General features: G+C 36.6%; 1 protein-coding gene across 3 annotated transcripts in view; it reads right to left on the reverse strand.

Moving 5' to 3' along the window:
• Nucleotides 1-18,208, reverse strand: part of LOC138333501 (repulsive guidance molecule A-like) — a 58,968-nt gene that overhangs the window by 15,635 nt on the left and 25,125 nt on the right. For all 3 annotated transcript variants that reach the window (XM_069281924.1, XM_069281925.1, XM_069281923.1), the window contains 2 exons: nt 4,496-4,677; nt 3,035-3,543 (listed from right to left, as the gene is read on the reverse strand). In XM_069281924.1, coding sequence (XP_069138025.1) covers nt 3,035-3,543; nt 4,496-4,677 — 691 coding nt within the window. The remainder of the gene's footprint in view (nt 1-3,034; nt 3,544-4,495; nt 4,678-18,208) is intronic.

The raw sequence follows: 18,208 nt of genomic DNA on the forward strand, positions 1-18,208 counted from the left end.
TAGTAGGGCTTTTCATACCAAGTCCTTAATATTTGAAAGCAGTATCCTAACCAGGCCTATACTTCCGAAGCACATACAACAGATCCCAGGATGTGATTAGAAACCATTTAAGTGTTCCATGTCCCAGAGAGTGATTATAAGATTTCACAGACATTGTACAGCGATGTTGTACCCTAAAACTAGCATATGACCCTCCCCATCTTAAAGCCACTTTTCTCATTATTTAATGTTGATATGTGCATCTAAACACGCAAATTATGTAAAATACTCATTCTGTGTGTACGCCTAAATCTGATAAAATTGTTCTCTCTCATGCATACAGATTATGTTGTGTTTCAGCAGTGTAGAAAAACTCTGCTTTAGAAATTTACATATGAGTAAAACATATTCATATCAATATCTTAACCTAGAAATGCTGTGTGGACTGTTTGCATTGTATGATGAACCACTATAGTCCAAGAGTTGTTTACCAGATTGTTTGGAGAACATATACTATGCAGACTGCTCCAGGGGGCTATCAAATCTAAAACAGCGAGCCGAACATAAGAGCCGGCAGCAGGGGTATACTAAAATGTGATGGGGACTTCAGAAACAAAGAACGTTTAACATATATGATTAAGTAATTTGTCACTAGTGAAATGTCTACATAAGCCAGAATTATATCAGCATATACAGTTTACGTCATTGTCACATCTTAAAACATTTCATTAAATTTACAGACTTTCAGATTTTTTATAACTTCTATCTCCTTAAAAATCCTTGTTATGGTGTTAAAGCAGTATAATTATTATAAAAGTATTGGCCAATATCTGTAGTCATTTTTTTTTTTAATTTTCAAAGTTTGAGGGAATTTTTTCACAATTAAACACCGACTTGTCTTTAAATTATTATATACCGGTAGATTTAAAAAGCTCGATATAATTCTGACAGGTGCTCATATAGACACATTGTCATTTTCACCTGAAATTATGCTAAGATAAGAAAAAAGTGGACCAATCAATGAACATACAACAATGAAGTTGATTAGGATTTGGCATGCTGAATTAAAATATTTTTTTACAGGTAGACCTGTAACTGAGTACAATTGAAAATCTTTGATGTGATTTACTCTTCTGACTATTGGAGTAACTCCTGTTCACACCTCAGATTCTGCACAACATCACAGGTATCAACTGACCAGTGGTCAGTTAACACCTGACAGCCTAATTACAAATTAACAGTAATTGACCCCCAAGCTGCCAATTAACAGGTACTTTGGCCACATGTGGACACCTATATGAAGAGTGACCAATGTCAGCTGACAGAACTGTCAATCAGTTCAACTCAGTAGAATTAGGTCACAGGTGATTCTGGGAGTGGTCTGTGTATGTGTACCTATGTTTATCCATTCACCTGTGCCTTGGTTTCTCATCTAAACTAGGGTACAGGTGTAATGTTTACCTGGCTAAAATTTACCTGTACACCTTTGTACACCTTTAAACTGGACAGTACATTCACAGTAAACAATCTAAACCACTTCCACATATATAACATACCTTAAACTGATTTCTACATATAAACTCATTTATTGGAATAATTTTTTATCTTAATTACTATCTCACAGAGTTTAATATATCAATTAAAAATAGGAAATATTTTACATCTAAACATTTATCATGGTTTTATTCAGTATCAATCTTACTATGTATTTTTTTTCTACCCAATAAGTCATGTTGACTAAATTAACATACATTATTGTACATTGTAGCTAAAACACAGGTAGTAGAACACTGTACAAAAACTACAATTACTGTTAGATAATGATCAAATTATCACCACAGCTATGTCTGTAAGGGTAATTAAATGACTCATTATCAACTCTTTAACCGTAAATTACCTTTGAAAATATAGCCTACATATATATATATGATAAATTTAAAGAAAAATCCTTACGGACGAAATCTACAATAACGACTGACTAGTGAGCGCTTTCGCCCATTCAAGCGAGCTCTTCTGAGTCTGAATGGGGAGAAAGCGCTCACTAGTCAGTTGTTATTGTTTTTATTTCTTATATTTGTATGTATATATTATTTATTAAAAATAATTAGAAATGCGAGATAAAAACACTATGGTAATGGTGTAGTATTGGTTCATTTCAGTTAAACATAGTTTTATAGAGTTTACTCTTTTCTTTAGGTTTCTTAGGTGACATAAAATACATCTAAATATTATGCAAATATGGAATGGGTATTTTAAATAGACAGTAATAAATTCATTATAAAGTGACTTATTTTGACAATGTCTCAAATACAAAACATAACGAGTAAACTAGCATGTGATGTTCATGCCAGTAGTGTATTTACATGTATATTGAATCCCGACGCTGTCCAACACAGAACATAAGACTTGTGTGAGTGTGTGCACATGCTAGTGTATTCTCCATTTCGCTGTTATTTTGCATATCGATTTGAGTATGGGCCGAGCTGTCTGTACATAAGTATATACTTTCTTCTAAAATCTGTGTTACTACATCGTAGTTACATAAACAGATAGTGAATAAAACGGAGCTAACGACCTAGTCCGCCATTTTGGCCAGTGTCAAATGGGTCAAATTTTATTCCCTTTTTACACATGTGTAGAACCAGACTACAGGTGCGAATATAAAACCAGAAATGTCATGCGCGTTTATTTACGACTTACAACATTAAACAACTGATATATTAATTTGCTATCCTAGTAAACGGCGTAATTATTCTATCATAAACGAACTTCAGTGGTAAATATCGTCAATGTTCAAAGGCACGTAACAGACCGTATACATAGCGAAACAAATCCGCCATTTTGAAAGCGGACGAAGGCAATTTTTGACATTATTCACGCAGTATAGACTTTTAAGTCATTAGCCTTACGATAATAACACATAAATGACATTTACAATAAATTCTAGGGTGAAAAAAGGGATATAGTAACTGCATGGTAAGTTACACATAAACCGTTCGTTCGGCTTTTATACAGAAGGGGGTGCTCGATCGGGCGACATGTTATACCGGCTTACCTTGCTTGTAGCAGTGGCAGCTCCGCTAGTTACGACAGGATCGTTTGTAACTTGCACTGTCAGATGTTTGTTGTTGATGAGTGACCATGCACCCTCAACTTTACATGTTTGAAATTCATCACTGAATGTCCTTAGATGAGGATCACCAAATAATCCACAATGTTTGTAATTCCTAGGGCCTTCATAGGAACACATAAATTCAGAATCCGGTACTTGTGGAAAATGTGGCACTGTATGCGCTGATGGGTCGTACACTTCACCATTAATTGAACAGTTTAATTCCTTTAAAGTCTTTTTATATCCTATTTTTTCTGATTGAAAAGTCAGACTTGTTTTACACTCAGAACGGTGTCCTTGCTTGTTCAAACATTTTACATATGTACGAATAACTACACATTTTGGGTTGTCTTTGATACCTGCCGGCATTAAATCCTCTAGGATTCCAGAATTTAGGGCAGCAGTAGCATCCTGATATCTTGTCCAACACATCCCAAGATCACAGCCGATAGCTGAAATATATAAAATCAAATTTATTCATATACAATCTTTCTCCAAGAAAATTTTGAGTATAGTTGTTTAACATTATAATAAAAGCTTTAATAAACTCTGCATATGATTTGTAAATAAGTATAAATTGAAGACTTTAATCAAAATGTTATTGATGCTGAGTTAATTGACAATATTGAAACATCATAGAACACTGTATCGTTTTTATTTAAACATTTTGTAATTTGTAGTACAGCTGTTTTAGTGCTCTAAAATTTTTGTACTTTGTTTTACATTGTTGGTATCTTAACATTGTACAACATTGTAGTAACCATTTTGAACTTTGTGTTAAGAAGTATAAATGTAACTTTGTTCAACAATATTAACTTGTAGTACTTTCTTCTTTTTTTTTGTGTATTGTCATTGTATTTTGTAATTATTTGTTAAATTTTGATAGGTAAAAATAACAGTCCTTTATTTTTCAAATAGTAATGTCATAGTATATGTTTATATAAGCAATCGCGATGTACAAAATATTCATCTTTATAAAGCGGCAAAGAGAGATATACAGCTTTCAGTATTTACATGGTGTTTGTCAATTCAACTGACTCTATAAGTCTGTCTTTTAATGTCTGATTTCACATTAATCAGCTGTTTTGATTGTTATGAATTGAACTGATCATGGTTAAAACTCTAATTGTGTAACGGTTAGGTCTAATAGACCATAGATCTATTACAAGTTCATAAATAATTCACGTGTTAACACTGGCCCAATAGTACGAACTATCACAGACAAACCCTTTCAATAATTAATGAAATTATATTACCGTAAGATAGAATACATAATTAGGTATATCGTTAAACAATTAACAACACACGTGAGTAACAGAAAACAGTGGACCTCGACTACCAACCAAGTACACCCCTCGGTACACAATCTGATGAACATGTGTTTGTACACAACGAAATACAAACCCGAATCGACACCAATTCCGACCAGGAGGAGTAAAACCAGTGCAGAAATGGGGGGCATAGGCGGATAAGAAAGACAGCGCGTCCCCATGCCCTTCCATAGAGTTGATGGCAAAGCAAAGTCCCTGTGAAATCCCTCTCCGTTTCGGGTGCAAGTTCGCTCTGCCCGCAGAGGTGTACACTGTCTGTGAAAATGAAAACACAAAAGCTCCGTGAAAAGACAAGCGAATTCTTCTGGTTAGCTCACATTTGATCACAATGTTAATCCTAATATATTAAGTCATTATGTTTGGCATCATCACGTTAGCATCAAACTCATATAATCCGTGAAAACAGAGTCAAATCGTAACGTTGTCTTCCGCACCATATTACATACGTAAGTTCTCCGAGATCTAGCGATATTAGTGAGACACAAGTTCACTGCGGTAAAGTAGGTCAGGGGGCGGGGCTACTAGCTGTCCATCAACAGCTTCGCCGAGAGAGCTTCACTCTGATTGGTGGAAACTACTGGTAAGGTATCAACTATCAATAGAGCTGTCAGGACAAATTCTAACAAAAATAGTTTCGTCATATGTACGATTGCAGTTCACACTTACATCTCCGAAAACTGATAAAGGATTTTAGAGATGCCAAACTCACCGTAAGAGATTTTAAACTTTTATTTTTCCGCAAACAAAGGTGCTTTGACGTTAGATTAAGAATAATCCAACACATTAAAACATTATCGAAACACACTGGAAAATATCTAAGCTAACGTTTTCGTTCACTGCATTCATATTTAGTATTTTCGACTCTCAAAGAACTTATGTATCGAATGAAATATTTGCATTTCTATTCTCCACACAACGAAACTCAAGTAAGAACAAACAGACATGTTAAGCTTAAGCCATAAGACTCTGTGAGTTATTGTTTGAAGTTAAACCTTGCATATTTATTTCCTTCGAGTAAATATTGCATATTTATTTCCTTCGAGTAAATATAAAGTTATTTTAATTCATAAATGAACGTAAATAAAAAGTCCCAAATCAAAATGGCTAGTGAGAATGTTATAAGCTTGCAAATACCATTTTGGAGCAATTGATACTGGAGATAAAAACTTGGAGATCAAAATCGACACGGCCGAGTTCGTCAATATCTATTAAGATTAAATCTAGTACAACTCTGATTATCACTGATTTTATGATACGATAATTTGGTATGCAATATACTAGATGTACATGGATAGGGTATGAATATATGACATGGGTTTTGCACATCTGTAAATGCAAATCTAAACTAAACAGATTGCAGCACTAAAATTGAGAGATTGTGAGTTATATAAAGATAAATGTTATTACAGCAAAATAATGCATTAAACTGTTTCAGCAGACTATTCGATTCAATAGATTAAGTCCAATATATATATAACGATCGTTTGATAGACAGATACTAAAACATTTCTCCGAGAACAACAGTCAAGGGGAAATAACTCACAGCCGGCTTAGACGAAATTGATTTCATATTCCCTTTTCATTGACGGATATTAGACTACCGTATCAATTCTTCTACATTATGTAAATTGACAAGAAGTTCATAGAGATAAAATGACCCACGATCTGCATCTATAGACATTATACAAGGACTAACACATGTTCACCAAGATGTCATTTGGCATTAGCTACTCGGCACATAAAAACGGGCGAGATACATATCATTTTAAAAGCCGTAACGCATTTACAAAATCGTAATATAACGTTTGAATGCACATATAAACGATGGAGTAATATAACCTTTTATAGTTGATTTCTACATAAACTGAACTTATATTTAGATTACGTATAAATTTGTAAATTCATACTCTGGATTTAGATAAATGTATGATGGGATTCGTAAACGTGTATCTATGATAGGTATCTAATAGATGTAAGTTAAAATCAAAAATAAACAAAACCTAAACGCACAGCTATCATCATATATGATAAAATTAATTTAATCATGCATTGTAATAGTCCTACCATTGATAAATTAAATTATAGTCTAATGTTTTGAATGAAACCATAGACTTTATTGCACCATATACATATATAACAAGTACAAAGATCAAACTACATAATTATTTTCAATGGCAGATGTTTCATTTGGTACCGTTTTTGTGTTAGCGCCTCTACTGTTCGCTAGTATGTTTTTGTGGTCGCTGTATAAATAATATTGTATATAATTGTATCGTTTGGATAGCGGGATCTCTCGACTACATTTTTGTGCTTCCCTACTGAAACATACTTACAAAAAATCGTGCCACTTTATACAATTAAATTCATTTAACTGTATTTGTTATCCAAAATATATATAATGTGTGGTGGATCGAATTGGAAATTAACTAACAAAATCATACAAATGAACATATATATAATAAACATCTGTACAAAGGCCAAAATCGTGTGACCATAGACCAGCCACCAGATTCTACGATGTAATAAGATTTTCTCAGCTAGGTATTTACTCCCTAGTTTAGAACTTAGGACTGGAATCGGAAATGTCTAGATAAAATACGGTGACCACTTAGGGAATGCAAACCCTAACTTCTCCCAACTGAAATGATTTTTTTCTAAGGTAAATTCACTTATTTTAAGCATGAACAGTTAATATAACGGATATTCGAATCATTGTGATTCGCACGCTAAGAGTAGTGTGCATAAAATTATCGCGTCTCACAGGTTAGTTAGTGTGAAATGGACATTGTTTCCTGATATCCATATCAGATAGTATGCACAATAAAACTTAATTGAAATCATACACATGTTAAATTTCAATTATGTACCCGTTATTCCATTTGACGATTTGAAGATCGTTAATGATAAAATTGTCAGTGAATCGCGATTGGACCGGGTTCTATTTCACGCCAAATTAGTTAGTAATTCGATATTTAATCTATATTTGATTGACAGTAGATGCTTGATTATGACACTGAATTCGTGCGTTTTTTCTATTCCAATTGTACGAAGTCGCAGCGTCACCCCATTGAAAGCTACATGTATGTGAAACGCAACAAACAAAAAACCCCAAATCCATAAAAGGGAAAGACGAATTCAAGATTTGGGAGAGCTGTTACGGTGGAAGAGAAGGTGCGGGTATGGACCGTTGTGATAGCGCGGGGTCGGAGAGTTGTGGTTTTGAAGTTGTGACGAAGGAGAGTTGCTGGAAGGGACAGTTGTGATGAGAGAAAGGTGCGGTAAAGTCAGTTGTGTTGAGAGAAAGGTGCGGGTATGGACAGTTGTGTTGAGAGAAAAGTGCGGGTATGGACAGTTGTGTTAAAGAGAGAGTTGCGTGTAGGGACAGTTGAGTTGAGAGAGAGGTGCGGGTAGGAACAGTTGTGCTGTGAGAGAGGTGCGGGTATGGACAGTTGTGTTGAAAGAGAGGTTGGGAAGGGACAGTTGTGTTGAGTGAGAGATGCGCGTAGGGACAGTTGTGTTGAGAGAGAAGTGCGGGTAGGGACAAATGTGTTGAGAGAGAGAGAAGTGCGGGTAGGGACAGTTGTGTTGAGAGAGAGAAGTGCGAGTAGGGACACTTCTGTTGAGAGAGAGGTGCGGGTAGGGACAGATGTGTTCAGTGAGGTGCGGGCAAGGAAAGTTGTGTTGAGACAGATGTGCGGATAGGGACAGTTGTATTGAGACAGAGGTGCGGGTAGGGACAGTTGTGTTGAGACAGTGGTGCGGGTAGGGACAGTTAGGTACGATTGGGAAATTTGTGGGACTGGAAAGTTGTGTGCTGGCAAAGTTGTTGAACGGGAAATTTAAGCATGGGTAGAGCCGTGCGAGGAGAGAGTTGAGACAAGCGATTTGTGGGCTGGGAGAGATGTTGGCTGAAATTGTTGTAAGACGGTGATTTATGACTTGGAAAGTTGAGGTATGGGGTAGTTGTCGCAGACGTGAGATACCTGAGAAGGCAGACTTATTGGGCAGAGACACGTTAAATTGGTAGTTAGAATTGTTGAATTTTGAAAGAAGAGGTACAAGAGAGTTGTAGGGTAAGAAAGTTAAGTGAGAGTTTTATAGAAGAGGAGGAATGTGGTGTGGGAAAGTTTTGGGTCGTTGGATGGGACAGTTGTGGGTTTGTAAAGTAGAGGAAGAAAGAAATTGCTGGTTTCAGAGTTGTAGAATAGTTGAGTGGAGGGAGGATAAGTTATGAGGCTGGAGAGCTTCTGTGATGGTAAGGTTTGTGGCTGGAGAGTTGTGGGATTTAGAATGGCAGGGAGTAATGGGCAGACTCGTTACGGTTTGGGCGAGTTGTATGGCGGGAACTGTGTGGTGTGAAATACGTTCTCTACGACGTTCCTAGCCGACTATTCTAAACTCATTACAAGTACCACCATAATCACCTGACGTACAACGCGTGTTTAGCATTATCTGTAACTCACCTCTTCATTACAAAGCATGGCAATTGTCCGATTCCTTTGAAAAGATAACTTAAGACAAGACATTGATGTTTGACAAATTAAGTCCATTTCGACAACACGATACCGACAACTTATCGATCCTTTATTTGATCCCGATATTGTATTTTCGAAAATACCAGAGGCAGAACGCAAGTCAAGGAAACAATGTCTAAACTCTCATTGTCGATTAGTGTGAAATTTTATCACTTTTACACTATCTCCTCGTTAAGAACAAAGTTCGATAACAAGCACGCGCGTACATTCTCAACCAATCGTCGTTTCTTGTGTGTATGTGACATGTTTTGATTAGTTGTGTATCTTAGGCAGATACTAATCTGCGGGTCTGTATTCAAATTAGCCGGTTTTGGAGATTCCGGACAGAATGAGATGGATCGTGCAAAACCAGTATTCAGTGTGAGATGAAATCTTATCGTGTGTTATTGATTTAGTAACTCCTATAAATTGCCTGTTACATTCCGCCAAGAAAACGTTTAATAGCATTCTTATGGCCAACGGACGGGCTGTAAGCTATGCACGAAAACCGCCGTAAAACCGAATTAAAGAAAAAATAGCAGAAAGATACCAGAATTCTTTATGACTCATTTGCAGGAAGTTTAGGGCTGGAACTCATCAATACATGAATTGGATTCGTGATGGCACGGGGTTTCACAGACCAACATTAACAGAACAATATAAATATATAAATATAATTCATATACTTTACTGGTATATTGAATAATGATATAAGGCGATCATCGGCAAATTATTGGCATTTTACTGTCGTAGATGGAGGCTGTAAATTTCTGTATCGGATGAGAATTCTTTGATGGGATAAATGCATTGAGCAAGAATCAGCCAGAAGTAGAAGAGTGGTCACGTGACGAAAACGATGCAAGTATTATGAGCGTGCCATGTGACGGAGAAAGACGGGGTTCAGGGGAGTCCATCTATGTCATCTACCGACTTCATATTAACGTCTTGAAATCATAGCCATTATCAGTCACCAGTGATGAAAAGACAACGCTCACAGAACTCAAACAAACATAGAAACGTCGCCGCAAGATTTGTTTTAATATACTACCCCTAAAACATATCTGCAAATCTTGAACACTCAGGCAAAGAATAATTTATGGAAAAGTACGTTGTGCGAAAAAATAAAAGATAAACCTAGAATATTTATAATTTTCTTGACTGGTAACTGTAAGGGTTATTGAGATGGCAAACTCACAAGCGAAATAGCAAACTTGACCGCTATATTTTATGAGGATGGTGATGCTAATTGACAGCTCTGGATTTTGAAACAGGAAATCTATCTCATATCATATATATGTAAGAACTTTTGGAACACCTCTTAATTTTCATACCATGTTTTTAACAATGCACATGCAAATTGAAGAACGAAGGAGTGTCGTAGAAAATGGCGAGGCGATAGAGTTGCGCTTTTGACAGTACCGAAGCGTTCATATTGGTTTTAGCAGGCGAGCTTCCTACACAGATTGTTTACGGACGACGGAAACAATCAAGTCCATACTATTGACCGTATCATCCATATTGCGGCAGATTAATTATGTTTCGAGTGGCAGCATCTCCTTCAAATTTATGGTATTTTTGTATGTGTTCTGGCCATTAACAAACCAAGAATCCATCTAAATAACCTCCCCGTAGTCTTTTAAATCTCTCCTTCGTGGGCTTTTCTATTCCAAATTTTAATTAAGGGGTGGCCTATATGACAGATATAATTCACTTTGGACGGAGATAACATAACAATATTTCAAACGATCACAACGTCTAATGATGGCAGAAAAAAACGGTTAAGTTGCATGCTTGGGTGGGGTAATGATGAAATATTTCAAATTTCTCAGTGAAACCTTCTCATATCGGGCTGAAAATCAATGTTTTTACACGGTTCACCATGAATTATGTCCGTAACTACGTGTTACCCCCACGCGAACTCTAATGATAATAGTAATATCGCCCTCCAATATTGATAGTACCGAACATGGACAGAGTACTGTCTAATAAAATCCATCTCCGCATGCGAAAGAAACAATTTAGGATATTGCAAGCAAAGACATTAATAATCAAAACTTTGCAAGTACCGCGGACACAGCGAAATTAAAGGAATCAAGAAACGTAGAGCAAGCAAGAAACTGAAAGTGTATGTTGCTTAAGGTATTGCGTAAAAGGCAGCAAATGTTTTGAGCGATTCTGATTGGTACATGATGTAGATATAAAAATGACACGTGACTTATCTCAATATAAGATAATATACGGAAGTTGCGTCGGTCAGTGATAAGAAACACTGCAATTATATTTTAATCACTTTCGGGGCTACAACTTTTTTATCAAATCAACTTGGCATTTTTCAAAACTTACCATGTCAGTTTTGGGATTACGCATATCTCTCGAGCGCAGTCCTTCTATGACAGATTATGTCATATTTGCCCTTTCATATTGTAATCATATCTACGTATGTGGGCGTTAGTATGACAGTAAATGTATGTCATAACATGTGCCTGTGTTATCTGACCGATGTTTCGTTACCGTTTACCGATACGACTGGACAATCTCGGCATTGTGAATGATTTTCTGACAGAAATCCTATTAGGACTGGATTAACTGAACAAAACTGACGTTGATGCTATCTGTGTCCATCGTCAACAAGGTTTATGGGGAAATTAAATTAAGGATTGAAGTTTGTTAATTTTTTGAGTCACGCTTTGTGTTAGTATTCAGAGAGTTAACCTGAAGATTACGATTCCTTTCCTCGCCATACTACATCCAGGGGTTACTATCTCTGTCGTTCTATCTGTGGATATTACGACAGTGATAGTCACCATGCTATATCGAATATCGAGGACGATTTACATTCCAATTCTGACTAACTGTCACATCAGGTGGTTTAATTTGATTTTTGTTTCTTCAACTTCGTCCTTCTTCAACGCTAGTTCAATAATGATTCAACTTATGTTTCAAAACCACTGCGAATTTCTTGCAATTACAGATGTATTAACGAAATTCATTGTACAGCGTGAATTCATTCGAAAGCTATGGATGAGATTTCGTACCAACAAACATTGCTACCTTTTAATATAAGAAGCAATTGTTTTCATATTTATGTTTATGAGAGAGTTTTATACCGAGAAGTAATTTCCTTAGATAATGGTATATAATTTATACCAACAGAAAAGTATGATAGAAACCAACTCAAAGCAGTCATTCAAAAACCGCCGTTTGCTTACGTCATGAGCCCCTTGCTATAACTGTGGTGACTTTTATGACAGATTGTCTACATTTATGTACTAAGTCACATGTTCTTATTCTGTACGTGTTTATACGTGCTTTTAGGACAAAATGTATTATTATACCGACTTCTGACAACAGACATGGTGCACGTACCCATTGCCTGTGGACCAGCAATGTGACTTCAACCTTTCCTCAGTTACAGGAACAAAGCACCAGAAAGCGATCGAGTACGCCCTTCTTTGTTGCATTATGAAGCGAACAAATGCGTGGCATTCCTCTGATTACACGAAATGAGTGTTATTTGATGGTGCTATTGCTTACATGACCAAGTTACACGTAGTAACTGTCAATCATATACGCACGTGAGACATTATTGCCCTGACTACACATGGTGCAATGACAAAGGTTTCCGAAGAACACCTGACGATTAAGAAAGAATGCTGTCTTCAGTTTTAAGGAAACTATTTTAGGTTATTCTTTAATAACATTTTACTCATCCTCGATACTTAGTAAACTAATTAACATGTATATTGATGTAAGTATACAATCTATGTGTGATGGACTAAAGGGAATATTGAATCCACCATAGATGAACTGAAGTTTGTGACAGTAGACTGCCAGAACACCATGCCAAAACTACTAACTCCTTTAAGTACTGGACAACAAACCAAATATAACATCTACCTCACGAATATCAAATGTCTAATCTAGTGACCAGAAGCTTAAGAATTCGTTTATAGGGACTGTCACAGGATTCGTTTATAGGGACTGTCACATTCTATTGTTACATCGGGCTTCCTGTCCTGCCGTTTAATGGCGCCCTTCCCAGCATGCAATATATGGGGTACATTGCTTGCCTGTGTGTTTTTGAAAACTGCTTTTTTCGTGTTGTGTCTTCTTGTAATGGTGAAAAATCTTGACCATTTAAAGTGCTACCTCACTGAAGTATACTGTTAAATATCACAAATAGCACATCCACCCAAGCAGTTATATCTTGTTTAAAGTAAGCTTTTAAGTCAAATAACGAAGAAGAATATCAAAGTTCGAATGGTCTACAACTCAGAGAAATATGTGACCAAGACATTGAAACATTAAGTAACATATTTCTTTGAGTTATGAAAAATTCTAACTATAATACAGATCCCCAAAATCATAATGTTAATCTGTAACATCTGTATCTGTAGCTAATACTAATTATTGGTTTACTGTCTACATGACTCCGCCTATTGTTAAGTTTCACTGTCTCAAAGATTATAGGTAAGTGTATTTGCAGGTGTCTAGGGAACTGAAACTATTTGTTTATATGTATCGGTAAGAGTAACGAGTGTTTTGTGGTGTACGTAATTAGTAAGATAGGGAAGGACACACGCCGGAACGCTATAGTTCCTTATTATAGCACGCACCTGCCTGGCTAATTAAACAGAAGTTCTACAGATAAGACACAATTACAGACACCGTGCAATATAAACATTTATCTAACTACCCTAATATATCTAGGAAACTTCCCTTAATGATATATAATGTATTTTTTTGTTTTGTTTGATCTATTTTGAGTGTCGAGTTTGGTTGCATCCAATCGCTTACAGTTTTGACCCTCTGGATAGCTTATGAGTCCTTCGAGAGGTACAAATGCACGATGTAGAGTAACTCTCGTTTTCGCCACTCTCATGCACTCTCGATTGTCAATATGTAATTTAACAATTAGGTCCAATCATTTTCGTACTCTTTTCTTTTCCTTGTGATTTGAATACATGATGCCCAAGTACAGTCGTCATCAGAATTAGTCGCTTTTAGAAGAGTCAATAGAATTATGTGCCTTGAGAAGAGTCAACAGAATTAGTCGCCTTTAATAGTCACCAGAAATAGTCGCTTTACGAAGAATCAGAAAAATTAGTCGCCTTAAGTAGAGTCACCAGTCAACAGAATTAGTCGCCTTAAGTAGAGTCCTCAGAATTAGTCGCCTTAAGAAGAGTACCCAGAATTAGTCGCCTTAAGAAGAGTCAACATAATTAGTCACCTTAAGTAGAGTCAACAGAATTAGTCGCCTTAAACAGAGTCCACAGAATTAGTCGCCTTAAGATGAGTCAAAAGAATAAGTCGCCTTAAGTAGAGTCACCAAAATTAGTCGCCTTAAGAAGAGTACCCAGAATTAGTCGCCTTAAGAAGAGTCAACAGAATTAGTCACCTTAAGTAGAGTCAACAGAATTAGTCGCCTTAAACAGAGTCCACAGAATTAGTCGCCTTAAGATGAGTCAAAAGAATAAGTCGCCTTAAGTAGAGTCACCAGAATTAGTCGCCTTAAGTAGAGTCACAAGAATTAGTCGCCTTAAGTAGAGTCAACAGAATTAGTCGCCTTAAGATGAGTCAACAGAATTAGTCGCCTTAAGTAGAGTCAACAGAATTAGTCGCCTTAAGATGAGTCAAAAGAATTAGTCGCCTTAAGTAGAGTCAACAGAATTAGTCGCCTTAAGTAGAGTCAACAGAATTAGTCGCCTTAAGATGAGTCAAAAGAACTAGTCACTTACGTAGAGTCAACAGAATAAGTCACCTTAAGTAGAGTCAAAAATATTAGTCACCTCAAGTAGAGTCAAAAGAATTAGTCACTTTAAGTAGAGTCAACAGAATTAGTCGCCTTAAGTAGAGTCAAAAATATTAGTCACCTCAAGTAGAGTCAACAGAATTAGTCGCCTTAAGTAGAGTCACCAGAATTAGTCGCCTTAAGATGAGTTAAAAGAATTAGTCGCCTTAAGTAGAGTCAACAGAATTAGTCGCCTTTCACGTCAGACGCTGAGACGAGTACATTGGTTACACCACCATTGATACCCAGTAGAAAGGGTAAAGACGAGCAGAATCCAGAACATGTCTCGTCCCTATCCCGAACACGCGAGAAGATCGAGATAGGAGTTTGAGGGTGAAATGTGGTTCTTATCATGTAGTATTTGGAGAAGGTCATTCTGTTTGCATCAGCTTTCATAATCTATCTGGCTGTCATCGAGAGGCTGCCAAAACAAATTATGAGTTGACGGCATTTACTGTTCCACTGGATGTATGCAAAACACGTACGGCGAGCTGTGAAAAATAACGGTGTTGATCACGGGCACATTCTAAAACATGGTCTGGAGTCAGTAACTGGAACACGGAACTACGTTATGTTATTTCTATCATGCTTATTCCGAACAATACTTTAAAAAATAGTAATTTTAATATTAGTAGATCTGTCTGTTTACCGTTTATTTTATAAGCTTGATACAATTACATTCAATTCATTGCATGTTTGTACTTTATATTCAAATATAGCAATTTGAACTGCAAAGAAAAACAAACAAGCATATGGATATATGCTTATAGGATATGTATGTGCATATTTTGCGTATAGAATTAATTGGCATTGCATACTAACGTTACTTATTTCAAAAACAAGTTCCAAATATGCGGGTCTCGAAACTTTTTTCTTTGATACTCGAGTGTGAATTGTGTATACAACTCAAAGCTTCATTTGTCTTTTCTTTTTTTATCAATTTTCGGTTTTTCGTTTTATTGTTAACTCCATTCTAATATCAGTATTACATGCTCTGATGTAAGATGTGTTTATACAGAATATATCATGTAGTATCAGAAACAAAATCACCACGTACATTAAAGCTAACTGTTGCCCGATTTTCCTACTCGGATCTAAAATCATTCTACCGTCTTGCACTACTGTATATAGTGCCGACGAATTCACAAACGACCTGTTTCATTATCTGAAGCAATATCTAGAAAGTACAGAACGTAGTTAGTCAATGTCCATTCCATTTATCACGTGGTCCCAAGTGCCAAGCACGTGCACGTGTCCGTATCCAAACTGTTACCCGAGCCTTGCCCCGCCAGATTTGCTACAGATGTGAATACGCTTTCCCGTCATACTGAAACGCTTCATCCTGGCTCTAGCCAGCGAATACAGATCATTTCTAGACGTGGAATAGGTTTTGCAGGAGCGGATCCGGATTCGTTTACGTCCTAACGAGCTACCCCACACCGTATAAATGATGGAAGAAGGCTGCGGATGTTGAGAGCCTGGAAAGTTTTTGTGAATCTGTCTATGGATCCCGTGTTGAACAATCCACATCTTGCCTACACATGCCATACAGATGATGGCAAAATGTGGTTTTCTAGTGTAACTTTATTCCTGCATCATATTGTTTGTCTGAAAGAGGGCAGTGGCATCTTTTTACGTTTCATGTACCCTCAGACGTTACAAGGAAACAGATGAGACCGAGAAAATGATACACTCTATATACTGAGTAGTTTTTGAAAATTGACTAAAAGCAGATCGCTTTACTGATAGCAGACAATAGTACCGTGGACCATGGTCATCGATCAGACACTGGTCCTCCAAGATGTATTGAGAGAAATACGCCATGATGTGAAATGCAATTGTCTGTCTGAGTGTATGTTGTATCGACACTCCATGAACATTCTAAACTATTTTGAGGCAGTGTCACCTTTTTGTATCTGGGAGCTAGCTATCTCAGAGAAATGAGGTTCGTCAAATGCGTAAAGAATTATTGAGTGATTATAACATCAACAGCACAAACCAGTTATATTCTCGATTTCTCGAGAAATAATGAGAGTGGAAGCACACAAATTGGAACTTTGCACTTCAATACGTCCATAAGATGTCTACTTTTGATTTTATTGTAGAAAAAAAATGGATGCACTTTAAATCACAGATGTTTATAATCAGTTCAAGACGTCTAAGATGATTTTTATGCGACTGAAGTTTCGAACTGTTAAATATTTCGCATTCATCATTCTCTAAAGATAATAATAGATTATATACACAAACAGAGACGCCCCCTCCCTAGGTACACACAGGTGTAGCTGCCATTAGTGAGCTATGTCTTTCACTCAGGAGCAGCGTTCCGCATCACTGACACCGCTAGTCTCCCGCGCGATTCACGTGCACTATATCACATGAAAACAGATGTTGGTATATCAAGACAGATGCTCGATGGAATTCAAACCGCCCTGCCTTTATCTTAGTGTATAAAACATTAAAAAGTTTTATAACTTGGGCGAGGGGTATAGTGTTTAATGTATCAAGTTTCATTTTCTATATTCAGATTGTAATGTACTTCGATTTTCTTATCATCTTCACTCTGTTTACGTTGAGAAATGTTTATTCAGCTTTTCCGTCAAGGAAATAATCACGCAGAAATCTTTAAACAGATGCAGATTCTAGTTTCATTTTCCATATACTAAACACGAACCATCAAATGCCCTGTGTTTTCACAACTAAAACTTGTCCTTGTGGTGAAGAGTCGTTTGTTTTGACTGAAACGATTCTGGGGTCGAATATATCAAACAGATTTTCTATTTCATTGTGCTAAATTGTTTACATAAGCATTCTTATACAACTCAGGTCTCGTTTAATTATTTGCAATATGATTGTAGATATAAAGTAAGATAACCAAAGCTTATAAGAACTTAGCACCACCGGGTATATAGTTTAATTAATAGTTCACGTACATCGACGTTGAGGTTATGGCATTATGGAGAATCACTGTCTATAATATAAAATATGTCATTCAATTCGAAGATGCTACTTTCGGATTTTCAATGGTAACAAAGACAACTAATGTTATCAAATGATCTGACATTTCACCATTCAAACTTCATTACAGAGTCTAAATGTAATACTTTTATAAATACTTGTTTGAAATCTGTTGGAGCTGATTTACATGTTCCGTCTGGTATTTGTATTATTTTGATAAGGATCGTGTGGTAAAGGATAAATCCGAAAGTGATAGACATCTTAAGAAGTCCACAATGACTTCACTTATATCATACGCCAAACAATCTGTTGGTAATTACGTCATATTGAACGAACGGCAGAAACGGCAATAATAATATTTGGACCGAGTCGGCGCCAGATCCGGAATCCCGGAACGGTCGCCTTTTGTGTTGGTAATGAAACATGCCGTGAGAAGTGTGTCCACGCATGTTTGTTGTCAGACTCTGTGCACAGTTAAATAAAAGAGAGAGTTAATGTGTAATACTGGGTTTAGCTGACCATC

Source organism: Argopecten irradians, chromosome 10 (assembly GCF_041381155.1).
Source record: "Argopecten irradians isolate NY chromosome 10, Ai_NY, whole genome shotgun sequence".
Lineage (NCBI taxonomy): Eukaryota > Metazoa > Mollusca > Bivalvia > Pectinida > Pectinidae > Argopecten > Argopecten irradians.